Source organism: Chamaea fasciata, unplaced genomic scaffold (genome assembly GCF_029207755.1).
Source record: "Chamaea fasciata isolate MVZ Bird 193981 ecotype frontalis unplaced genomic scaffold, bChaFas1.0.hap1 SCAF_2, whole genome shotgun sequence".
Classification (NCBI taxonomy): Eukaryota; Metazoa; Chordata; class Aves; order Passeriformes; family Sylviidae; genus Chamaea; species Chamaea fasciata.
In genome coordinates, this window is record NW_027094087.1 from 50079768 (window position 1) to 50107055 (window position 27288).

The 27288-nt window shown below is 38.5% G+C and overlaps 1 protein-coding gene across 5 annotated transcripts in view; it reads right to left on the minus strand.

Moving 5' to 3' along the window:
- Positions 1–663: 663 nt before the first annotated feature.
- CCDC169 (coiled-coil domain containing 169) overlaps positions 664–27288 on the minus strand; it is a 46885-nt gene continuing 20260 nt past the window's right edge. For 2 of the 5 annotated variants that reach the window (XM_066176012.1, XM_066176013.1), the window contains exons 5-8: positions 26942–27040; positions 26692–26745; positions 23342–23418; positions 16647–20048 (exon numbers count right to left, since the gene is read on the minus strand). In XM_066176012.1, coding sequence (XP_066032109.1) covers positions 19946–20048; positions 23342–23418; positions 26692–26745; positions 26942–27040 — 333 coding nt within the window. In that variant the 3' untranslated portion in view covers positions 16647–19945. Of the gene's footprint in view, positions 1562–5025; positions 5059–6236; positions 6326–16646; positions 20049–23341; positions 23419–24330; positions 24383–26691; positions 26746–26941; positions 27041–27288 lie in introns of those variants that run through there. The other 3 variants (XM_066176014.1, XM_066176015.1, XM_066176016.1) reach the window with 3 other exon arrangements.

Here is a 27288-nt window from a genome sequence, read left to right on the forward strand (position 1 = left end):
AGGCAGAGTAAATTAGATGGCTCAAGATACTGCTTCTCAGGTGACTATACCGGGCTTGGATAACAGATAAGATTGTACTTTAGATTAGCAGAACCCCTCCATTTCTCATGTTCCTCCACTGCAATGTTCCTAAGCAAGAGATCAGTTTTGTTCTCAGAAACTCTGAACTGTCATGATGTGACCCTCATAGAGGAAAGAACAATTTCAACTTTTTAAAAGATCTGTAAACAATGAGTAGCATAGCATTGTTACATGATATATTTTAAGTATTACACAGTAAAAGTTTACTGAATCCTACACAACAATCTGGCTGAGCTTCACCAGTCTGAATTTGGCCATTGCTTTTGTCTAATACCCTGTCCATGTTGGGCTCTGCACATTCATCTACACAGTGTAACAGGCACAGAAAAATATCTGGATAACTAACTAATGTTTGGAAAGCATTTGTGCATTCCAAATTCTTTGGTTGTATAAAACAATTTAAATCTCATGTTTACTGCAACAGGTTAATTGCCTGAATTAGCCATAAATTACAAAAATCTTAATATTGGAATAATTATTTCACCACACCAATGATTTTATGTCTCATTTTCTTCACACAAATCTTTAAAAAAAGTGTGAGAAGTGCCTTATTTATATACTGAAAGAAAAAAAAAAGGAAAAATGTGTCCAATCAACCGGATTCATGAATTTAATTAAACTGATTTTAAAAGACAGATAATGCTCAGATTAGCCTTCCATCCTGTATTCCAGACAGAATTTAGATTGTCTTCTGTGTTCGTCTGATGTTCATGATGATCCCCACAGGATTCCATAGTGACAACACTGTGTGTATTTGTAGACTATCTTCAGATTCCATTTTGGTGGCTTCTAGAAGAATCTACCCCTAACGGTGCATGAATCTGCCAATCCCTCACATCACCACTGACAGTCCACAGGCAATCTAGTGAGCTGAATTAATTAGGAAATGTTTGGAGGGTTTTTAAATTCTTCATTTGGATACTAAGTCATTTCGGATGCTTTTAGGCATCATGCCTGATTGCTCTTAGGCATGTCACAATATTCTCAGACAAAATAGACAAGATTTTCAGCACTGTGAGGTGAAATCTGACCTTGTATTCACCAGTCAGTTAAAACTTCTGTGTGATTATTTGCTTCCCTCAATACATTTTTATAAGTTAATTTCGTTAGTGTCTTTATTACATCCACTTCCCATTTTGACAATGCCCAAGAACTACATGGAATTGTTTCAAATTAATATTGGGCTTGGTGTGTCAAACTGAATCGTGGTTGTTACTACGATTTTATATTCCAGCACTGTGAGCTCAATTTTTTTCCAGTACATCGCATGTATTATTTTACAGCAAAGCTTCAGGGAGTTTTTTGCTGCTGAAAGCCTCTTGCAAAATCATTCTGTTTTGACTGGACGACAGGATATCAGCAGGGGATGACTAGAAACGAGCAATAAGAGAAAAAGTTTCCCTCTTGGAGACTCAGACTCAGCTGGAATGCAGACTTCTCTTTGGATGGGGAAGAATTTTTAATTATGTAGAAAGAATGACTGTAAAAAGAAGAAAATGTAGATAATTAATGACTGGCTTCACCTAACAACAGCAAGCATTCATCTGATAACTTTCAAACAGGGATTAATTATGACAATATTCAGAGTATGAGCAGTAAACTACTTCTTCAGGTACTCTTTTCTGTTTCCTAGGGTAAAACACCCCAATGTGACTGTGTCACTTAAACTTTTGTAAAGGGAAGAAAATCCTCTGAGTCTGCTTATGCATATTCTGATCAGCTCATGGAAATGTCAGAATCTTCACACAAGTAACTGGTGTGTGAAAAGTCTTCAGCATTCAAACGAAGAGGGAAGAAAAAAGCCTGCATATTCTGCCTTCACTGTAATCACATGGGTTTGTAATCAAATAGTACTACTGCAATTTAAAGAAGTTGAAGAGGAAGTCCAGAACAGAAGTTAATCAAGGAAATGGGACAGCAGCTGTTAGAACTGGCCTTCTTTGACACAAGGGTGTACTGTTGGCTTTTGGTCATCTTGCCCACTAAAACCACCACGCCCTTCTCTGGAAAGCTGTTTTTCAGCTATTGGTCCCCAGCCTGTGTTGGTGCCTGGAGGTTTTGTATTCCAGAAGTTCAAGTTTGAATTTTTGTTTTGTTTTGTTCTGTTATGGGTTTTTTGGTTGGTTGGTTGTTTTTTTTTGGGTTTGTTTTGGTTTGTTTTGTTTTGGTTTGGTTTGTTTTTTTGGTTTGGATTTTTTCTAGTTTTTGAGGTTTCTGAGGTTCTTAAAAATCCATAAGTCAACCTATATTCAACCCTAAATGCACTGATATTTTTTTTATAGATTAAAAAAATAAGTTAAAAATAAAAGCACTCAAAAGATATTTTCCTCAGATGGAAAATTTTCTTCACTGAAAGGCTTGTCAAGCAGAGGGACAGGCTGCCCATGGAAGTGGTTGAGCCACCATCCCTGCAGGTATTTAAAAGACATGTGGATGTGGCACTGAGGGACATGGTTTAGTGGTGGACTTGGCAGTGCTATGTTTACAAAGATCTTATCCAGCCTTAAAAGTTGCATCATTCTATGATTCTATGGTTCTTGGAAGCATCGCAAGGCTGCATTCTGCTAACCAATGAGTAAGGTTTGAATGCAACTGTTGATCCTAGCAAATAATTCTTGGTTAGAGAATTATTTTCAAGAAACAGAAGACCAGTAACTCAGACACAATACCTTAGTTCATCTTCAGACCCACCATTTTGCTTTGAGGAGAGCAGCAGTCGAAAGATTTCATTTTAGGAGAAAATGTAGGGCTGAAGGAATCTTCTGAATTTTTTTTTTCAAGCTTCAGGCTTCTTAGAGCAAACATTTTCATAGTGAAAGCAGACATTCTTACTGATATCTCTGCAAGACTTAGCTTTATTTACAACCTGTAGGTATGGGCAGCTACAACCATTTCAGGAAAACAAAAGTTACTGGTATCTTTATTGTGGTTATGAAGGTACTATTGGCAAAATATTTTGCTTTTAAGTTCTCCATGGACCTAAATGGAAATGAAAAAATGATGGTAGACTAAACAGTCTTTAATCTTCTTATTGGCAAGAATTATACTTCACGGGAAACAGACAGGTTTTTTTTATTCTGCCAGGAATAAATTTAAAAAAACCAAACAACCAAACAAAAAAAACCCAAAAACACGGAAATTATCTTATTATTGCTATTATGACCTGCAGCACAGTTTCTCTGATGGCAAGGGTAATCAAGGTGATGGAAACCCACACACTTGATTCGCACTCAGTATCTTAAAAGATGTGAAGAGGCAAGTCCTGAGCTTCTTAAATTAGATAAACTTCAACTAAAAAAAAAGGCACCTGAATAGTAATTTACATTTAAGATTAAATTAGACACACAGTAGCCATTTTTTAATCTGGCTCTCAGTTTATGTTGGTTATAATTATGTTGGTCATCTATAAACAGAATAAAAAAAACAAAAACAAAAAACCCCAAACAAACAAACAAAAAAACCCAACATGTTTTACCCTGCCCAGATAACCAGACATTTAACAAAACATATTTATATGATGTGTTAGGAATTTAATGTCACAAATTTCAAAATTTGCTTTACCCTCATAAACTCTACCTACCTACAAATACATATTTGCGTATTTTAAACTGTTCTGCTGTGCTTCCAAACACTATCTGGGAAAATAAAATACTCTTTAAAGGTTAGTGATAGATAAATTGTCTGAGCAGAGCAAAGAGATGAGGAAGGTTCTTGAAAGACACTGCTGAGGCATTTTCAAATGACAAGAACAGTTGGCAGCACCAGAACAAGCAGAAATAACTGATCTTGTAACCTTTTATGTATGCTTACATTTTTGTGCCTAAATCAAGCCTCTGGACAGAGACTGCATGGTTTGATTAGATTTTGTTTGTTATTTCACTTTCACTGATTTCCTGTTGTTCAGTAATCCAGAGCAAACCATTCACACTATGCTAAAAATAATGTCTGTGGTCCATCCTATGCACACCACAGCAAGGAAGGAACTCTGGTGGAGATGGTCTAACCTATACAGAACATCATCCCATCTTCTCCTAAGAACCCCTGGGTTGTATGAATCCATTCCTGTGGCTGTCCCAACTGTGACAACTGGGCTGTGATTGATAGATGGAAGTTGAATCTAATAGACAAATGCTTTTCCATTCCAGTTACCTAGATGTCCTTTACTTTCCCTGAGTCATTTACCTTCCATACGATTTTGCATTCCACACATCCTTACACACATTCATGACTGTTAATTTCAGACACTCAGCTGAGTTTTCTCAAAGGTGAGAGGAAAATGTTGGTGAAAATGCACTTGCCTCAAAAATGGAATCATTTTCTAGGAGCAATTATCTTGCTTTCTTGGTCTTGAGAGGGGATCTTAAGAATATTTCCCAATTTAAGGAGGGGTCATGATTCCTATTGTCTTATAATCCTATAGGCTTATAATTGGATAATTTCCTTATCATGAGGAAAAAAAAACCAAAACCACCAACCCCCCCCCCCGCCCCCCCCAGGACTGCAGATTGTCTAAGTTTTTCTAAGATTTCTGGAGCTCACTGAAGTAATACTAAAAACATGATTTCACGTAACAGCATTAAAACAAAACAAAACAAAACAAAACAAAGCCCTGGCCAGTCAGATTTTGTCATCCCTAACAGCTGTGTCCTCCTTCATGTACGAAGTGCTTTCACTCATGAAAACCTGTCTTAGCAAAGCTCGATTTGCAAATATGGAGAAATGACAAGGTTCTTCTTGTACTTCTGTGTGTTTTAAAAACTGCCTGAAAGACAGTGGTGAGGGCTGAAGTTAAGACAGTCATCAAGGAAAGTGGGATGCTGGCATAAAAAACTGGTGCAACTTGCGCTCACCCACGATCTGAGAAGGGAGTAATTTATGGTCTTTTTAACTGCAACTGCTTCACTCCTTTTTCTGTATCTCCATGGAGCTCAGCTGCAGACTGGTTGGCTGACCTGACGGGAAGGGGAAGATGGGCATCTGTGTAAAAAAAACCACAGTCACACACTGCCTGTAAACCAGCCCAGCCAAGGTCTTCAGCAAGATCCTCAGGACAACTGAAAGCCAAACCCATGCTCAAAGCATCTCTAAATTTTATTATTTCTTTTTGTTTGTGAATGGAAACCTAAAGGTCATTTAAGTAAAATGTGGTTTGAGACTCATGAAGTAGCAGTGCAAGCTATCAACATTTCTTTGACAAGGGTATTGCTAGTGGCTTCCTGCAGTCTTGCATCGCCTCTCTTGTTGGCACAAAGCTCCTTTGGCAGCTGTGATGAGTGAAAATTCTCCCTCAGTGGCTGTTGTGTGGTCGTTTCTACTGATTTTGTGAGTGCTGTATTCTGGTGTTTTCCAGCTCATTAGAGAAGGTGATACATAATCCTGGGACACAAGTCTGGCCCTGGTTTCTGGAGACCAAAGCACTGCACAACATAAATATAAAACTGTCAGACCTGCTTGTGGGAATGCTTCCAGGTAACTCACAGCAGGGTGCCAAGGGACTTGGTCTCAGGCAGCATCTATGAGAGATCTACATAAACTTGGGGGCATTGTGATGACACGTACAGCCACACAAACAGCACTCAGAAGAACAATGACCCAGGGTATTAAAAGATTAAGAAAAACTACTCCTGATGAGGAACGGATACACTTGATAAGGTGATACACTTGCCAAGATCATGGAATGCTAGAATGGCTTGTGTTGGAAGGGACCTTAAAAATCAACTTGTTCCCATGCCCCTGCCTTGGGGCAGGGACAACTTCTCTACACCAGGTTGATCAAAGCCCCACCCAGCCTGGGCTTGAAGACCTCCAGGGATGGGGCACCCACAGGGTTTATGTGCAACCAGTGCCAGTGTCTCACCACCCTCACAGTAAAAAATTTCCTCCTAATATCTAAATCTACTCTCTGACAGTTTTAAACCATTACCTTTTCTCTTCTATTACTACATCCACTTGTGAAAAGTCTCCTGCTCTCTTGCAGGTGCCCTTTATGTTCTGGTAGGCTGCTATAAGGTCTCCCCAGAGCCTTCTCTTGTCCAGGCTGAACAAGCCCAGCTGTCTCTTTGTGCATGATGAATAGACATGGTGTATTGACACTCAGCAGTGAAGAAGCATAATTGAGATACAAATCCTGAAGGACCCACATCTTTCAGGAATACCTCTGTGACATGACACAGGCTGGTGGTGATGGAAGCCCAGGCATCAGATGCCTCTTATGAGTCCTTTCATTGCTTTGAAGTGTTTTTGCCTGTAATGACAGGAGGAAAAATCAGTTAACCACAGGGAAAAATGTTTAGGCAGGATGTAAAATAATGTAAAATATCTAGAATGAGTTCTGAGTGCCTGAAAAATCCTATTTTGGACAAAATTCCTATAGCCAGACAGTATTTGAAGAATTACTAAATCATTTCCCTCCCTTTATTTGCTTCAGGAGATCAAAGTAATAACTTCATAGTAATACCTTCATTTGATCACAGTTGGAATAATAATAACTTCATTTATTTTCTGGTTAAAATAATCAGAAAAGTTTATCTTCTCCTTGAAAGCAAGCTATGTTGTATTAGTTGCTTAAGGAATTAACAACGCTCACCCTCTTGGCTTCTTCTGGTAGGGAGAGAGCAGCTCAAGTTCTTCCCAAGGAAAATAATCCCATTTCACTACATGTGTCCTTGTTTTGTACCACAGTGAAGGAGCTCAGAAGCAAAATTGTGGCATTTCTTGAAAATTAATGTTTACACGAGTTGTACATTAAGACTTCTCAGCATGATCCAGTTAAATTATTCCAGTTAAGTCAACTTAAATATATTGCTTAGTCTTCTATGTCCTTTACAGGCACTCATACATAGTGTTTGCTTTTTACTCTTTTCATTATTAAATTATGAGATTGTAAAATCAGAATTCAGAAACTTGGTAAAAAGAACAGCCAAATAAATAATCAGTTTGAAAATTCTTTAAACTTCGCTTTAAGTGCTCCATGTTGCAGTGGCAAATCATAATCTGATAGTGGGAGACCTTTAACTGTGTTGGGTTTGGTTTTTTCCTAGAAATCTTGCATATTGGAAGTGATCTAAGTGCATTGCATGTTTTCCCTGCCAACACATGGTAGTTTCAAATCAGCCAGGCTGATGTGCATGGCAGTTCTGTAGGGAGCTCTGCAGTGGCAGTCATGGTGTTTTGTTTCTGACAATAAATTCCTGCTAACTCATTTCTGGAAGTTTGAAAATGCCTTGAAAGAAGACAGGCCTGTGCTTTCATCCTTCCAAAAGTTGGGGGAGGAAGAGTGTGTGCTACCATTACAGTCAAGCGGTATTTATTTCCCATCTAGCTAAATGTCAGCCTTTTAAAAATCCATCTTAAAGACTCATTTCAACAGCACACATCAAAGGCAGATTCTCAGGTGAGCTGGATGGTGTGGAAAAGTAGACAACAAACAGTGATTTAGAGACATGGAGAGTGTCCAGCTGCAAAACCACATTTCTGTGTTAATCTTAAGGGAAGTTCAAGAAAAGTTGAGAGTTTAATCTGCTTTTTGTTCTTCTGGTCTATTTTTACTTTGGAATGGGGAAAAAAGCTGGTTTCACCTTTCAGTTCTTATGCAACAGAACAAATTTATAAAAATGTTTACATTTTTTCCTGAAGGCTTTTGCTCTGACTGTGCCTATTATAAAAGTGTTGTAACAACAAGAGCTTAAAAAAAAATGTTTCTTGCCCTTAGGTTGTGCAAATAGCAGCACTGTGTGCCCTCGGCCAGCATGACTCTCTGATTTTTAAGATGAAAAAGAGGGCCTTTACAACTCAGTTGGTTCTCTTTCCTTAATAACTAAATTTTCCTAAACCTACCAATTTATTTTCTGATGAAAAAAAATTCAAAGAAAAAAAATAAAAAGAGAAGCAAAGAAGTTGAGGAATGCATGGACCACAGGCAAGGCTTGTTCAGTTTCCAGCTCTTTGAAGAGGGAAGCAGAAGGCAGAAAGCAGAACTTTGTCATATAATTTTTTGCTATTTCCTCTGCTTTTCAAAGCACCTTGGCTATTTGATCTCTAGCAGAGAGGCACTGTAGCCATTTTTTGACACCAGAGGCTTGTCTTTATATACCCCTTTTATTTCACTGAGAATGGCAAGAGAAACTACTGACTGATCTTCAAAACCACTTGCAAGCAAAATGGCAAGCTATCACACCATTGTTCTCTTAATTTTTCCTTCTGAGGCTCACTTTAATTTTTTACTTTTTTTTGGATTATGCTCTCCCAATGAATGCGGTGCAATTTGACCTTTAAATGTCAAAATCCCTTTGAATGGTGTTACTGTGAACTCTGGAGCTATACACCACATGTGAATGGCCAGTATAGATAGGAATCAATAGATATATTTCAAGATGCACAGCCAGGCTTATGAATTCATTTTATTATTCCTATCACCTCCCCACCCCCACAAAAACAAATTTTCAACTAGCTACTGCTATTTTAAGAAGAGAGTAGGGAGAGAATATAGTGGCAGGCTGATTGACATAAGTCAGCCAACTCTTCCAGCTAAAGGTCTGAGTCTGCAAGCTGTTTCTTGTGGGTGGATCTCTGTGCTTTGATTGAGAAGCCTGAAGAATTCAAACTGAAATCAGCTAAAGCTAAGTTATAAGCCATAAACTCACACTTTAAAAGATATTCAAGTGAAGAAACACTTACAGAGTGAAGTCACCTTACATATTATTATTATTATTACCATTTTCCTATGAGTTTTAATGTACAAGTGTTGTCCATATTTTTTGTGTGCATTTCTCTCACTTTGGGCAGTAAGAAGAGGTTTCCATCTCTACATCTACCTGGACAAAATCCAACATCTGAGCCAAATATCCTATCTCTTTCCTTGAAAATGTATGGAGAAAGTCAGAGTGGGGGAGCCAGAGATGAGGAGGGAACTGAAAATATTCCCAGTACAGCTGACAGTTTCATTCAGGCTCATGTCCCGAACCCAAGGGTGTTTGGCAATGATTCAGTCATAAAGGTTGTTCTGTACCAATCTCAGCTAGGACAAAACAGCAGATTTCGTCCAGTTCTCATGCCAGTAAAGAAAGGAAGATTAAAGGGCCCTTTCCTCCAACAGTTTCTGAAGCAGAATGTGACAGATTTTGAAACCATTAATTCAAAGCAATTCCCATGGCACTCTACAGAAGAGACTATAGATTTCTACTTGTGGCTGCCCTTTTGCCTGCAAAAGAGGACTGCTCTGTTTTACCCTATGGAGGATCCTTGTCCCTACAGAGAAGACATTTAGCCTTCAGGACGGGAGGATGAAAAACATTATTAACTTGCCATGATTTCTCACACTCACTAAGTCTAGACTGGTGGAAGTGCCTGTCACAAAGAATCAGGATCACGGCTCTGCTGTGCTTCAGAAGCAGTCCATGGCCTGAACGGCCTGCAGGAAACTAGGCACTAGGCAGAAATCTGGGTATTACATCTTTCTGGGTGGCCAGCCAATAAACCCAAATAATCCCATTTTTTGGCGTATGAAAAATATAATCATGCACAGTTGCCACCATTCATTCAATTTTCTTATTTCCTTTTTTCTGAGTTAGAGGACTCTTGCAGGATTTAACTGGTAATGCCTGTCACGTTGAGCTGGAAACACCTCCAGAACATGACAGAATTATAGTGCTTACAACGCCCACAGGAAACAGTTGTTATCCCACAGACAAGTGAGAAATTGAGTCACTGTATCCTCATCATCTCCTACAGCCCAGCCGAGTGTCCTAATTATAACATTCCATATTCAGAACTGTCTAAATAAAATGAAGCCTTAAAGGTAAGTACCTCCATATACTGCGTTGTCTTGCTGTCTCACATTTGAATTACAGACACCTAGGCTGGTGTCAGGGTGACCTTGGGAGGTGATGCAGACCAAAGTAAGGGCTGTTCAATATTCACCTAATGAAATGCACTATCCTGAAGAGAACAGGTCATGGCTATCACTGGGAACTTTCCACCCAGCCATGCAAAGCTCCCTCCGATGTGCTCACTAGTACACATGCTGACCCAGCATTATGTTGGTTTACTGAGCTTTCCTCCCAATCAAGGGAGCTCAGTTGATTACTTAATGGCCCTTAGAAAGCAAATTTAGAAGTAATCATCTATTCTTAGCTCAACCACTTCTCCTTTTAAAAATGTTTTCCCAAGAGCCCAGCCCAAATGAATGGGATGTCAGTGAGAGCAGTACAGCTTGCCTGCAATTTCTAACTCCCAGACTGAAGAAGGTACCCAATAGTTAAAGGTACAGTATAGCAACAAGAATGAAACCCCTCCTTTCATGAACCCAAGAAAATCCTCTTCCAGTTAGGTGACTGTCACCTGAGAACAAGACTACAGGTATCGCAGACTTTTGTGGTTTGTCAAACACTAGCTTCAACTTTTCTCATGGAATGCACATCTCCTCCAAGTGGGCAGACAGGCTGTACAGCCACTCCCCACCAAGCACAGTTCCACTGCTAACAGTGACGGCAATAAATAATCCCATTCCTCCATGTCAAAACCACTGCTGCCGGCAGCTGAAATTGTGCCTTCTAACTGAAAATTCAAAGGCAAAACTAAGATTCAAAAATATGAATCATTAAAAGTCATTAAAAACCTTTGGTATGAAGTATTTCCCACAGATTTTTCAATTTTTAAATTGAAAATAAAATACATATTTTAGAAAAATAAGTATCAACATCTGGTAGTGTATTTTCTTTTTTTAAATTTTTTTTTCTGATATCAAATAGTGTCTTTATTCCAGAAAAGCTGCATGCATGTTGTCTAGACTGACCTCAATTTCCTACCTTTTCTACCAGAAAAATCAAGAAGTTTTTCTTGAAAACTATTTGCATTTCTCTGGTTTGTGTTTCCACTACCCTGTTAAGAGTCAGATGCCACAAAATAACTTTAGATATTGTCACTTTTAATGCTTCCAGCACTGCCTTGGTTTAAAAATGCAGGACAAGATGTATACAAATAGAAAATGCTTATTTGATAAAAGTGTCATACCTGGAGAGAAAATATTCTGGTATTTCTATGCACACTGAAGGGGCCTGAATTTATCAAATCACCAGTCTGACTAATCAGCTCATAGACAAGAGACTTTTGATATCACTGCTTTGTTAAAATTGCCAAAAATCACAACTTTAAACTCTTAAATATCAGTTGTGTTTAAGGTCAGTGAAAAAAATAAAAGAGGGAGACTGACCTGTTATATTTAAAATAAAGATTCTTGGGCAACAACAAAGTGAAATAATTAAACTGATAAGAGCATTGCTCCTGTAGATGTGTGTAATCTAAATGTTGATTTGCCTGTTGATTTGAGTGGGTGAAAAGGTTACACAAAATCTCTTCAGCGTTCCTTAATAAGGAAACCATTTTTTTTTCCTTGATTAAGATTACTCTCAGTGTTATTATACACATACATTCCAAAATGTGAAATGGAATATTAAAAAAAAGCAACTAATAACCTATTTTATTTAACCATTTTAGCAGAGTGTTTTCTGTTTGTCAAACACCAGAGAATTCCGAATGACTGTGAAAAGCATGTGTGTTGCAATGTACATGTAATGACATCAGTGATGCGTTCATTTCTGCTCTGTAGAAAACTCCAGTAACAAGAAACCCTCTAAAGGCTAAACTGTTCCAAGGACACTTGAGAGTTCTGAAATGGAACACAGTGCAGAATTTTCTGGTTAAGTTGCATTCCATCATGAAGTGGCCAACAACTGAAATGGAAGCTCCCCCCACTTGAGCTGGATAAGATAAAGCAGAGTTGACAGGAGCTCTCCACCATTCCTGGTCATCATCCTGGACCTCTGGCTGGATGGCTTAGGCTTCCCCCCATTCAGCATCTGAGTACTCCAAATCTCATGCTACAATTTTTAACTTTTCCCATGCAACATACAGAGTGTCAACAGCACATTCCCTTTCTGGAAAATAACTTACCAGTCCTATATAATTCAGGCCCTCTTTGAATCTACTCTGTAAAGTCCTTTGAAAATCTGGTTCTTAGCATAAAACTCATTCTGTATTATCTGGACCTTTTTTTTCAGAGTCCAGAATCTACTAGATGTTCTTAGGCCATCTTCACACTGTTATACGGAGCAAGTACCTCAGCTATGGTTGCAATCTGCAGCACAAAATAATGCCAAAAACATGCAGGTTTACCTTAGAATACCTTTTTTTCCTTTATATAAGAGTATTACCAGTCCATTAAACTTGTTAAATTTTATCTTTACAAATAAAGAAATTATGGCCTCAGCAAACTGCTTTTGTTCTGTAGCAGAAGAATCTTCCTTGCCTCTGAGCACCATTTTAGATTTAAAATAGTTCCTCAGAGGTATTTAAGTAAACCTTTCAAAGGCTTTTATAGGGTAACACTCCTCCTCTCCCCTCTTTGTACCAATGCTTATTTAAATTTGAAGTTTATATGTATTTTGATTCTGCAATATTTTTATAGTCATGCTGAACTTTTCCTCAAAACAACTCCAGACTTGTAAGGACCAGTTCTGTCTTTCACTGCATAAGCCTGTTATTTAGATTTTAGCAGGGGGTCATTTTGGGTTGGGGATTTTTTGGTGCTGGTGGGGTTCTTTTGTTGTTGGACCTCATCAGAGCACTGGCTGAGAAAGCTGCGGGGTGCTTTGTTCTCTGCAGTGTTAGCGTGTTCTTTTTCCCATTTTCTGTATCTTTAGGCACAGATTGTTCCATCTTTCCTTACTTGGAAATGCCATGGGCACTGCTCCTAAGTGATAGTTGGCCATAGAGCCATTCTAAGCAGTACAATTCAAGTAATTTCCAGTGAAAGTTTTGGTGAGAGGAGAGTGGAGAGACAGTTAATGGAAGGACACAGCAGGCACTGCTGTGGCTGGTGCTGGCACTAGGAAACAGATGGACACCAGGCCAGAAAATAATAATTGAACTCTTCTATGTCTCAGGCTGCAGGTGACCAACTTTAATAAAACAAGATGAAGTTCTAAGTCTGCAGTCCTGTGAAATGCTGCAGTGAAAAAGGATGTACTGCAGACATCAGAAAACACAAGAACCAGCAGTTTAAGCAATTAAGTAGGCAGGGGAGATTACCAGGAGGAGTGAGACAGCTATTTTTGCAAAGAGTTTTGGAATATATGCCCTAAAAACGATTATAACTTCTCCCACTGACTGGCAGCCCAAGGGAACAGTGTGAAATGCCAGATGTCTGCAGTGCCTTTAGCACAAGCTCCATCTTTGTAGCCTTCTTATCCTTCTCAGGAAAGGCTAATTGCAATGATATCCACATAGTGACAAAATGAGCCAAGAGTGAAGAGTGTGCTGTTATCCTGAACCATGAGATACCATCAGATGCTGATATCTACTGTTTAAATGATTGATTTAGTTGTTGATTTTTTTCTGATCTTCACATGTTTAAAACGTGGCTTCCAGTCACACATGAGATCTTAGCATGAAGCAGGGTCATGGAGAGGACAGAGCAAGTGCATGAACCCACCACCCCTGTAAGGTAACCTTACACACGTGCCATGTGCTAACACTGTAAACCCCGGACTGCCAGGAACAATCTGGGGCATGATAATCCCGTAATGAGCAACAGCAGGTGCTAAAGTGCTTAAAGTAAATCACTCCTGCAGTCAGCGAATTGTTTTTTATGTCAGCACCACCAAAGAGTGCAAATCTGACAGGATGGGTGGCAGCCAGTGACCCCTGAAACTGGGGACTGGGAGCTGCAGGGGATCCCTGAGTAGGCAGGGCAGGGCAGGGCAGGGCAGGGCAGGGCAGGGCAGGGCAGGGCAGGGCAGGGAGGGGATGGAGCACCAGGGGCATCTCCCTGGGGCAGGGACACCCACGGCTGGGAAAGGACATCTGCCTGCAAGTGGAACTGGGGATCAGGCCCTGTATGGGGAACCAGGGTCAGGCCCAGCCCAGGATGACTGAGGCATCAACGCAGAGCCAAAGAACTGAGGGTGGTTTTATAATATCAAGATTGTTGTTTTCTAATTTTGATTAGACTGGAAAGAGAGATTTATTCCATCTCTTTCAAGCCTTTTGTTGATTTGAATTGTGAGGAATTCCTATTACTTTTCCAGCTCAGCATATCTGTGGGTACACCCAGAAGCACCAGCCACTGGAGGTACTGATACAATATTCGCCAAGGCAGCAATGAACACAGCACAACACTGTATGTTTCCAGGATTGGTGCTTTACTCCAGATGTCTGGAGTAGAAAATTCAGCACAGACATATGATCCTCCATTCCTCTCCTCTCCAGGCAGTGAAGGACATGGGGCTCTCACACCTCTCTGAGCCGTGGCACAGGAGCAGTGTCCATCCTTGCTGCACAGGTCTCAATGAGACTGAAGGTCTGGCCTGATAAGTGCTTTCTGATGGCAGCCTAAGGCAAGGTAGATGGTTTCATCCAAACATTTTAAGTGTATTTGGACAAGTTATTCTTGCCCTAGCAATATATTACACTAATGAAATTATGCTGTCAGCCATTACAGGCCTGGCAGGAATTGCAAACTATTTTAATCCTCTAAGAACACATTTGCCCAGGCAATAATTTGACTTGTCATCTGTAAATTCTTAACTCAGCTTTTTTAAGAGACAGGAACACACAAAAAGGGATTGATCTCTGGGTTATTGATTCCTATCACAATTGCATCAGATTTTCTTCTAAAGTCTGTAGCAAATTGATCTATGGGCTGTATTTTCCCACCTGTGTATTGGAGGTCTACAGGCTTTGAGGAGGGCTTTTGAGCATAATGCAGCAGCTTGTTGGTTTGATTTCAAAAGAACGTGGACCTTGCCAAATGTACTCAAAGGGAAGAAAAAAAAGAAAGGTAATTTATCCTTGTAAGTACTGATGCAACATGAGAATAGATCTGTGGGCCTTGTAAATTCAATGCCTAAAGAACAGGTCCTCTGTTGAGTGCTGGGCTGCTGCGAAAGAAAAAGATCAGCCCAAAGGAGAGTCAAATTGCAGCTCAGTGTTACTTCCTGGCTGAGACCCTCTACTGGTCTTGGGTGTCACTGTCCCTAGGCAGAGCAAAAAAAAATAAAGAAATTTACAAGAACAGGGTTCAGCTTACCTTTCTACATGCTGGACAGGTTATTCTGAATTTGTCATCCTATATTCTCCTTCTAGGGGAAAGAATTCCAGTTGATGTGTCATCTGATCCATTTTAAGCATCTCTGTTAAAATGAGAGGAGCTGCACTCTGAAGGTGTCTGTTTTGGTTTTTTTTCCCCATTGACTACTCATTGAGTATACAGTGATTAGTTCAGACTTAGATGTATGACTTTTAAGCAGCAAACTGGGACAGATGATTCCCAGGCTAATTTTCCTTCTTTTCATATTTTTAAGAGATTTCTCAGTATCCTATTCCTAATCAGCAGAGGACTAGTCAAGAGAGCACAGCCTTGTTGCTTCATCCTTCTCCCAAAATAACCCCTCAGCTGTGCCCAATTTTTCTGGTCCCCAGTCTGCATTTCTGTGTCACACCACATCATTCCTGAGCAGAACAGGACACTTGCTTGTTGTGTGGAGGGATCAGACAGATGCAGGGGGAAGCGCCTGTTGTAGGGTGGTATGGGAGTGAGGCGTGTCCTGGATCTCACATGGGGTCCTTCTCTTTACAGAGCTGACATTTTTCCCTGTGACAAGACATGCACAGCAACTGGTGTCACTGCTGTGTCACACTGGGTCGTGTTCATCAGGAAATACCCTGACATCAGTCTTTACTGGCAAATCTCTTCTGTAAGCTGCAGCAGCCACAGCTGTTTGTGCCCCAACAGAGTGCCAATATTATCCATCTTCATTGTAAGGCAAAAGAAAACCCATTTGATTTAGGTCAGACTTACTTAGATTCATTGTGGTTTTACCAGCTGGCTTCCCTCCAGCACCAGTGTATTTATCTTTGTGTCACTTCTCAGCACCAGAAACATACTGTTCTCCCCAAATTACAGAGGGGTTCTTGAAGTAGAATTCATCTTCTCCCAGGCAATAGAGGGAGGGGTGAGAAATTACATGGGAACCAGAGCATAGGAACTTTACTAGCCTAGAAATGGAGCCTGCAAGAGCCCTTTCTGTGGGGTGGAGCATCATGTTGTTCCCAGAACCACAGGCAAAGCCTGGCCCCACCTGCATGCTACTCCTGTAGACATGAGAGACCCATTTGATCTCTACATGGTTCTTCGTTGGTAGTTCATGGCACAGACTGATGAAATGCACAAAAACTGGATTCTAAGATGTAACCTATAAGGGACTAAATCCAATGTTTGTATCTTTGGACGAGAGGGTTACACTGATCTGCCAAGTAAATAAGGTACTGCTGCCTTTGAAAGGTCTCATTATCCAGTCCAGAGCTGTCTGTCATTAGTGTGATACCTGTGTGTAAAGAGATAAAACTGTGGCAATTAGCTATAATTTTAGTCCATGCACATTATATCTGCTTCCAACTAGAGTTAGTTCAAAGTACATTTTATTTTTGACACCAGTCTGGCATAACCAGCAGAAGCTTAATAACACAAAGATTTGCTTGCTTATTTATTAATTTATTTATTTGCTTGCTACTGTGTCTGCCTCACATTTGTAAAAGGGTCTGCACAGCATCCTCCTCTACTGGAAATGTATTAAGGCGAAATTATACACTTCATCTTTACCAGTGGAGATAGAATATCATAGGAAACAGGGAAACTGTCAGCTGTACCACCTAGTCAGTTTAAATACAGATACAGAGAACCCATTAAACAAAGTATTTAAGCAATAAAATATCTTCCTTATTATTAATGATGTCCTGAACATAAGGAAGCTCATCACCCCAGTTCTCTGCAGCTTGTGGTTATGCTGCATATTTACACAATAATTAGCCACACAGTCAATGCCTGTCCAATACCCATTTTAATTTTATTCCATCATAGAAGAGTACACTGGTGCTAAACTGATTAATCAAAAACAAATATTATGACTCAATATAATTTTTAATCATGAGACTTCAAAAGAAAAAAAAAAAGGTTGTTTTTTTAAATAAGAAATGTGTGCTTACCAGCATTTGAGATTTTAAATTTATATTTTCCAGAAACACTAGGGGTAAATACTTAAAATGTCTTGGTTACCTCAAAATCATGACTCATCTGAAATTAGTGGAATTACATAAGTAACCATGTAAAGCAGGCATACTCTCAAGTGCTGAGCTAGGATATCAAATTTCCCAGTCCATCAATTAAAGCCACTTACTCACTACAGTCAGTATATCTGGAATCCCAAGTAAATTCTGAACACTGTAGACTGAAGGAAGATGTTTGGTTAGACTCAAACCTTCACCTCCGATCCTGTCCTCCTCTCATGTTTAGCTCCATTCAATCACTGACCACAACTGTCAGCAATTCAGTTTCCCATTTCTGGTTTCAGATTCCTTCAGTGTCATGTATGATGCACAGATACTTAAGAGGAGGCAGACTTTATCTTGAAATGGTTGGCAGCATTACAAAAGATCACCCACTTGTGAAATCAGGGGAAAACCATATCTCACTACACTCCCGTACCTTCCTAAAGTAAGCCTAGCTCTTGATTCTGTCTTCTAGGCCGAAAATAATACTGTATATGCTTTGAAAGAATAATTAATCCTAAATGTACTGAAATATTCATCTAGAAGATATTATGTAAAGCCATCTAACTGTTCATTGCTGCAAATGTCAACAAACTGCATTTCATAAGACAACAAAACAGTAAGATAAGTCCACACAAGATAAATCCAGGAATTTCAAAACACTCATTCACCCAAACACATCAAATCAAAAAAAAAAAAAAAAAATCCAATGTGTTTTGGGAAAGCTAGATGTGTAAAAGTTTTATTTAGATCCAGAGAGACACTTTTGAAACCAAAACCTCTCTTTTTGCTGTTGCAAAGAAATTGGGAGTCATCAAATTCAACTATCAGGTTCGTCCTTATTTTCAGAAAACCAGGAAGAAAATGAAATGCCAAAAAGTATGAGTACAGAACTATAACCATTTTTCACAACAAAGTTTACAGCTGGACATACAATTAGAATGGTCAAACATCACATGTTTAGCAATTAATTATCATACTACTGCATTTCTAATCCCGAATCAAATCAAATTGCTCCTGGCAAGGTGAAGCAAGGACTAAATAGGACATATTCTGCTCTTCTCCCAGATCATTCCTGTACCAATAAATGTCTCTTTTAAGGATTCAAAAAAAAGCCTCTTTTTAAGTCCTCAGAGAGGACTATCCTTGAGTGAAGCACCCAATCTCCTGTTGTGAAAAAATGTTCTGTCATATTAGTGTAGTGTTTCCAGTTATTCTGAGGTGCTACAAAGATCAGACTTGAGTGCACTAACATTTGATTAAGAGACAGCAGTAGGAAATGTTTGCTGCATGAATCCAAGAACTGGATCTTCTTTACTACTGCAGATGTCCCTTGTCTTTTATGCCAATAGAACCATTATGGTGATTTTTTTTCCCTTCTCCTTCACCACAGTGACAAACGTCAGCACAAAAAACATTTCGAAATTTTTCATGTGAATAACACAAACAGAAGAGTGCTAACCTAACCAGCTGTGCTATGATGTGAGGAAAAAACCGACCAGGCAGACCACCCTGCATGTTACCGTGCATCATGGTAACATGACAAATATCTGTAATGAATTCCATATTATATAAGAGAAAAAAAATGGGATTTCCATACTGAATATGCTGTACCATGCTGCAGGTCTTTGCTTTCTGCATTTTAGAATGACACCATTGGTTTGTCTTTTACTGTGAGTTTAATTACAGTGTGACTTTAATGCTGCCAGTAATAAGGTACTATTAGTACTGCTCTTAAAGAGGCCAAATAATTTATTGCAAAGAGTTAGGAATGCTCTTAAAATAATAAAGGGCAGTCAAGCAACCACATTTGCTTTGCCAACAGCTTTTAAGATGTAACCCAGAGGACTGAAGCTTCATTACCAAAACATTTCTCCCACTGCCACTTGAAAAAATTTTGCCAAATTTAATGACTAAAATGTAGGCAATAAAACTGCAACAGTAATTGCACGCTTAAGATTGAAAAGACAAAGTAGTTCTACTTTCACTGAAGAGATGACTTTTAGGACTGGAACTATTTTGGACCCTAAAAGTACAAGGATCAATGCCATTGAAGAAGACAGATTTTTATGACCCTGAGACTGTGGATACAAGAGTTCATCTGAGAGTTCAAATTTCAAAGAGCAATATACCAGTATAGGGATATGTGGTTTTTTAATAGCACATGCAGAGTGTTTAAAAGAAACAACTGTTCCTCAAGATAGGCTCTGAAGATTCCTTAATAAAAAGTGCTCAATTTTTCTGTCATTTCTATCCATTACTGGTTCCTAAGGCAGCTTGAAATGGTGCTGTGCTTCTAAACCATGCAGACAGAAAGCGGTAGTCAACACAGCATCTGTGGCAAGCCAGCTTTTAAAAAAAGTTATATTTAGACAATACTTCAGGTTACATCAGTCTGCCTTTTTCTTCTTGGTTGAGAGGTCAAAAATGCTAGAGGCTTGTTTGTTTTCTGGGCTGCATAGTTCAAGGATATACACAATGTATAAAGACATTAAATACTCTCCAAGTCTTCCAACACCCTCACACTCAGAATCACTGATGAGAAACAGAATGGAAAGGTTCAGAGATCACCAGTACAAAGATGGCAACCAGAAGAGCAATTCCATTAGGCAGGGGAACATTTACACCAAGGCAGCCAAGAAGGCGTTCCAATCTGGGTCTGGCATTGCAATAAGACACAAATGCTTTCATTTTCAATTTAGAAACTTTAAGTTTTTACATTTTTAAAAAGTGACTGGAAGTTCTTGGCATTAACATTAAATCAGTGCTTTAGTTGTGGAAGCTGGTTCACTCCTACAGTCTTTTTAATTGATCGTTTTTGAGGATTAACCATCTTTGGGTTTCCTGGAACACTGTGTCTTCCTCTGAAATAAAACGGGCGAAGTTAGTCAGCAAATGTCTCATTGCCTGTAAGTTTTAACTGCTAAAAATGTGCATGCTTTCTATATTTGCATATCTGATTACTACTGTGAATTAATAAACCTGAGAAAGGAAAAAAACAAGTATTTTTCTAGGTTCACAGGTTAGCAGAGCATCTAATTATTCTTCAAACTCAATCTTCATCTCATGATTCCTGTTACCTAAGTGATGTCATTTGAAGAACATGAACAGAATGCTAAATATTGGGACTAGGAGAGTGATAACTGACTACAGAGACATTTTCACCAGTTAAAGAATTCCCACCAGAAAAGGGGAAAACAGTTCATGCAGATGTAGTTACAGCTCTGCAGGTATTCCACTCTGGAGAGCCAGGCTCTTGAGCCCATGATCACCAGAAATGCCTGCAGGAGATACTACCAGCAGACTTTTGAAGTGGTACTCATCATGGATACATACAGCATCTACATGAAACCAGCATGAGCTTCATCTTGATCTTCTAAGAAATCAGTGGGAATGTAAAAAAATCTCCAGGGAAAGAATGTTGCTTCCCCAAGGTGGAAAGGTCATTCTCCTGACCAAGAAGCCTGCCTCTCTGCTTCTATGCTCCTATCCCTTCGTTTCTCTTCCTGTTCATTACTGCAGAGGAAAGACAGCCCTTTACATACTCTAACAACAATATGCAGAGCTTCAGTGTCTTTCTCAAGCAAAGACATTTTGAAGGAAAATATATCACAACATCACACCATTATATTTGTCACGATACCCAGATATGTGATAGAAACTATGATGATGGTATATGTGCAAGTTTCAAACTTGTGGGGAAAGAGCCAATGAAGTCACACCTAGGGCTCACTAATGTTCTTGGGATTAACAGAGTCTTTGTTCCAGCTCTTACAAGCAGTCTTGGTCTTGAAGGGAGAAGCGCCCATACAGATATGGAGCTACTTCTACTCAGCTGAAAGATCCTAATCCAAGGCCCCAGTGTGCTTGATAATCAATTATTCAAATTCAAATCAGTTGATTACTCAAAATCAACTGCTTAAACTGTAGATCACTGTCAGCTGGACAAAGCAGACAGAAAATGCCTGTGTGGAATTCTGCAGGCAGCAAAACCTCTTCTAGTCAAAACTAGATGGACTTACAGACTTAGAAGCCAGGTAACTGCAGCACTGCAGTGTTGAAACTGAGCTAATAAGTCCCACCATAAGTCTCAGTGTAAAAGTAAAGGTCAGAATGACAATAAATTGGCTGCTCAAATTGCAACAGAGATAAGAGCCATCAAGGCATCCATGTTCTTCCCACTGTGAGCTAGCCTATCTTCTTGTCCTGTAATAACCACAAAAAGGATCTCTGCTGAACTTGCTTCTGTTTTGGACGGCCAGGAAACTGAATGCATCAACAATTAGGGTTCACAACTACTACCCAAAAATATTTTCAGTGTTGGTTTAATACACAGGTTGGGCTTTCTGTACCTGTTCCTACAGTTAAAACAAGCATTAAGCAGTTTCTTAGTATGGTTTGAATTCCAATGCAGGTATTTTGTAAAAGGGAAACAGAGGTGAGATAAGAACTCTAGACAGAAAACTTTCACATTATTCTCAAGAACATGCACATCTTCTCTTATTTTAATGAAATTATTTCTCATTAATGTCAGCTTAAACAAACAATCCCCAGGCTATAAATCAAAACATAATTAAAAAGGAATAATATAACAATGGTTGTAGTTATCTTGTGGTGTTCATGGGGTTCATACTTATATTCTAGTATTTTCTTAAAATACAAACTATACGAAATCCCGATTTGTACATTCATGTTGCCAGCAAAGATAAAAGTTTGTCCTGAAAGTTCTAAGTCACTGGTTATAAAAGTCAATCATTTGAAAACTAGGTCCTTTTATACTAAAGACAATTTAAAGGATGAAAAATTATATTCATGTGTTTAAAGAACATTGAAAAGTAAGAAAAATCCTCTTAGGGAAAATTGATTGAAAGGGGATATTTTGTTTTACCACACATCATCTGAGACCAGCAGTTACAGGACACTTTATCTTCTTTTACACTTTATTTTCTTTTGTTTGATACAAAGAAAATTACAGAAACACACTATCATATAATTTCAGGGTAAGTAATGGTCTACTAAAATAGATTGTAAAAAAACCCCTACCATAATCACAGATCAGTGCTAACCCTCAGCAAACCTCCATATCTGGCTGACAATATTTAATCTCACTGCAGAAGCAGTGAATCCTCCTGGTTCTACCTTTCTGACCTTCTTCATAGGAACCATGTTAAATATCACCAGGGCCAGAAGTGATCATGTTAAATATCACCAGGGCCAGAAGTGATACAGCGACATATGGGGCACTTCAAACCCACACAATGCTTTTTATGTATTGAGAAACTTCAGTTTTAGAACTGTATTCATATTGTACTGCATTAATTCATATTCTACTAATATCCTCTCCTGGAACATGAAGATTCACTGTTCCAATTTATGAAATCCTTTGGTTCTGCGCTTACACAGAATGAAAGGAAAAGGCTGGTAAGCAAATGTGTCTACACAATATCATGTCTATAATTTACTCATTACATTTTTAGATGATCCAAATATGTATTGTGTATACTCATTTTAATAATAAAGGTAAGTGGGTTTGTGGAAGAGTATTTACTGTGAGACACTAAACACATAGAAACCATACTAGCTTAGGAAGTCCCCAAATATAGAGTATTTGGGAGAGTTTCAAAATTGCTGCCACACTTTTGTAGGTATCTGTTTATTGCCACTTGAGGCAGGTGACTGGGTCCAACAAACTTTTGATATATACTCCCTATATTCTTCACACTTTATATTCTTAACATATTCAGTTCAGTTAAAAAATTAATCTCCTCCAATTTCAAGCTTATCCACAAGTATTATAATCAGAAAATAATTTTATTTCTATATATCTCAGAGCAGGTGGACTGTTTTCAAATTCTGTTTCTAACCCGTAAAACTAAACAGAAGTCTGTCAAACAATGATTTAAACATACGTATTTTCAACATTTGCATTAAATAAATTAATTGAAAAGCATTATCAAAAATTATGTTGAGTAATACTTTGTCAGTGGGATTATGCTGTGATATTAACCATGAACAGAAAGCCACAATGTTCTAAACATAGTACTTAGCAAAAAGCAAACAAACAAAAAAAAAAACAAAAAAAAAAAAACAAAAACAAAAAAAAAAAAAAAAAAAAAAAAACCACCTCCAGAAAACAGGGAATATAAAGGAAATTTACCTCAGTATCTGTTTTTCTCCCTTGCCAGTCAGAGTATCTGTTTTTTGCTTTTCAACAATTTTAAGTTTAGCTGAGGTCTGCAATAGACAAATTTTTACAAAACAAGTTAAATCCTAACCACAATCACAGTTTCAGAAGTAAAAAGGATTTGCACAGATTTACTTTATTGAAGGCAAGACATTTTTGAACTTGAGGAATAAAAGATGATGGCTAGTATAACTCATTATCTTATCATAGCTGAGAAGATGTGATTCTGTGATATATGAGGCAAGAGCAATGCCAAGGTTGCATTCACTGTTTTTATGATTTATATGGAGTGCTAGTATATATGATTATTATCCATAGCACTGTTTTTCCTGGTACAGTTTACTCCAGGCCTATCCCAACTAAAATTAGCCATTGTTGTACAAGCAGCTTTCCAGCTGTAGCAATCTATAACCCTGGGCCTTTCCTGCAAAGAAATCCCAGTCACAAATTAGATTCCATTATGCTAGCAAGAGTTTGTAGAAAAATCTGGTCTGAAAGAATGGCCTTTTTAAAGAACTGCTATAGTTCTTCCTTGCTTGGCTCTCAAACTGATTTCTGAACACCAGCAGGGAGTGCCTTTAAGATCTGTGGACTCCAAATCCCAAACCAATGCTTTACCAGATTGAAAACAAAACAAAAAAGGCAAACAACAATACACCAGAAACCAGTGGTGCCTTAAGCATGAGTTCTCAAGATTGTGAAATTTTTAATTTATTTTAAAACTATCATTTAAAACTGACTACATCCTTATGAACCAGACAAGACAAACATCAAAGGCACTCAGAAGATAAATATATTTTGTAAATATAAAAAAAATAAAAGCAGAAAAACACTCAGTAATAAAAAAGGTAAATAAAAGAAATGGCTGCTCAGAAGCATCTCTATCTTCTGCCACAGGCTTCAGGAGAGATCCAAAACAAAGAAGGAAAAACCTAAAACACCTGGTATTTTTTAATACCTACCAGTAAAAAACTTCCATTCTATGATTTTCTATTTTTTTTTTCTTACTGTGAGCTATAAAAAAATTACGAACATAATGAGAGAAAATAAAGGCTTAAAAGAACATTATATCCATTCTCTGTAAATAAGATAGTGCCACTAGGATACATTGTTGTCACAGGATAGCAACACCCTGTGGTATATTTACTGTGTAAGGTATGGAAATTATTAGGCTATGGGTAAATCCTGCTGACTCAACAACAGCCAATATTAGTGTGCAGACTCTAGAACATTGATATTTTAATACAGTTGAAAGAGTCTGTACTGAATGTACATCTACTTCTGCCTCTATTGTTAAAGTGAACTGTTAAAAGAGAAGACATACCTATGCAGATTTTAAAATAATATAAAAGTCAAATCAAAGTCATGGCAGAAGAAGACCTGAAGGGAACAAATAAAGAACTGATCCTTTTGAAATCAACAGTAAACCACAGAATCATAGAATATCCCAAGCTGGAAGGGACCCATAAGGCTCATCAATTCCAACGTCCAGTTCCTTGCAGGGCTACCTAAAATTAGAGTGTCATCCCATTGCTCCTTGAAATCTGACAGTTTTGGTGCTATGACCAATTCCCTGGGGATCACGATCCAGTGATTGACCGCCCTTACAATGAAGACCTTTTCAGAAGTTCAATCTGCACTTCCCCTGATGCAGCTTCATTCCCTTTCTTCATATCCTATCACAAATCACCATGGAGAGGAGATCAGCACCTTCCTCTTCTCTGGCCCCCTGGAGCAAGGTGTAGAGTGGGGTGAGGTCACTGCTCAGTGTTGTGGTCACCCCTTAGCCTTCTCTCATCCCAGCTGAACCAACCAAGTGACCTCAGCTGCTCCTCATAAATCTTGCCCTTGAGGCCAGACCACACTGTTCACCCTCCCCAGGACATACTTGAGTACTTTGATGTCCTTCATAGACTGAGGTGCTCAAAACTGCCCACAGTAGCTGAGATGGGGGGGTGGCTGCCCTGCTCAGATCAGCAATACACAAGGTAGATGTTTAAGTTAAACTACCCACTTAGGCTCTGCTTAGAGCTCAGGAGGAGGGACAGAAAAGTCCCCAAGGAAATTAACTTCATCTTGACCTAAAACAGATGTGACACTTTGCACCTTAGACACGATATTTTCCTCATAGATTACAGAGGATTCCTCTACAGCCATTTTTGAATGGCTATTTGACATTTAGAGAACAAAAAATAGAAATATTAATCTGAAGATGACTATTTTGCTCTCATAGGATACTGGAATCATAACAGTAAATAATTAATTGCTGAAAATATAATGCACTAAAATACCTTGAGTGTTGATGGCAAAATCCTAGACTCCAGTGCCTCATTATGAAATATGTCAGTTACATATATTTAAGTGTTTTTATAGGGAGCTGAACATAGGCACTCCTGTTGCTAGTATGTTCAGTAATAAAATCTGCTTTTGTTTCCTTTCTTCCTCCAAAAATTCACTGCTAATGTAAAGATATTAACAGTCACCATGAGCATTTCCCAGGCTTTTTCTTGATTTCATGCTGGAAAGTTCATTTAAGCAATTCTTTTAGATTTCCCAAAGTAGCAATGAACCATGTGAGGGAATCAGTTGCCCACTGTGCAAACACATTGAAACACTGCTAATTACAGGCTTTTACCCCAGTTAGCTATGAAAGGGACTCAGTGGCAGCAACTCATAAATATCACACTAAGCTATTACTTCTACATTATTTAGGAATTTAGAGCTTTTCTAGAATAAGAAGTACTATAAATCTTTACAGATTCCTTTGCAGGTTCCTCCAGTTTGTGGTATAAAATTTCATGTATTACATAATTTGCAGCAATAATATTTAACCTGCGATTTCACCAAAACAAGGTGTCTTATCCCTGTTATAAAGTTAATGGAAATATGTGTTATATTTCATTCTGAACTGGTTGGATAGTTTGTCTTTAAAAGAAAAAAGGAGAAATATGAAAAGGAGGAATTACTACTTAAGGTGGGTGTCACAACTGCTGATAATTTGCTTCTGTTCGTTTCAACTGCATAGTAGTCTTGTGACTAATGGATGGCCAAGCATCAGAAATTGCTTCAGTTTTCTCAGTTATGGACACTTTACTGTGCTAGGGAACACTGAAACTCCAATTGATACAAAAGCAAAAAAAATATTTAAAATAAGTAAACTGTACAGTCTTGCAATTTATGGCTCTTAAACTTTTTGAAAAGCAGCTTTTGTAAGATATTTGATATACAAGTGAAGTGATAAAACACCCTGATCTAATGGCATTAACAGATGTCGTTATTTTATTAAGAAAGTATTAAAAGTTACTGAGTCACACATTTCTTACCTGTAAGATCTCTGAGAAGTACATGTGCCGCTCATCATTAACTTTGTGGTAAGCCTACAGTTAAAACAAGATATAGGCTATAATTGAGCACAAACCTTAAAAGCCGAACCATAGAGAAGATTCAGATACACAGCAGAACCTTTCTCCAGTGACACATTTTGTGGAACTATTCTATTGCATGTTCCACACACAGTGTCTGTCATACAACTTAACAGCTTTTACAGTCTAGAGGGATAGAGTGATTACAAACCTTTGCTTCTTGTTCCAGTCTAAGTTCATAGTCCTTTAGCTGATTCTGGAGACTTTTCTTCTCTTCTTCTTGCTGTTTAAGAACCCTCTTTAAGGAACCCTGTGATTATGGTAAATAAAACAGTGTTTTACAACTATTTCTGTTCTCTATAAAGATATCACCATAGTCCTTATTCTTAAAGCATTATGATGTTTGTCATTCCCTTTGGTTCCTGTGCATTTTTTGTTTTCATGGTTCTGGCTGGCACACTGCAGAGACAAAGGCAATTAAACATATGCTACAATTATCAGCTATGCACTGCACATTTCCATTGTGTTAAAATGACACAGGTACAGTTTTCCACACTG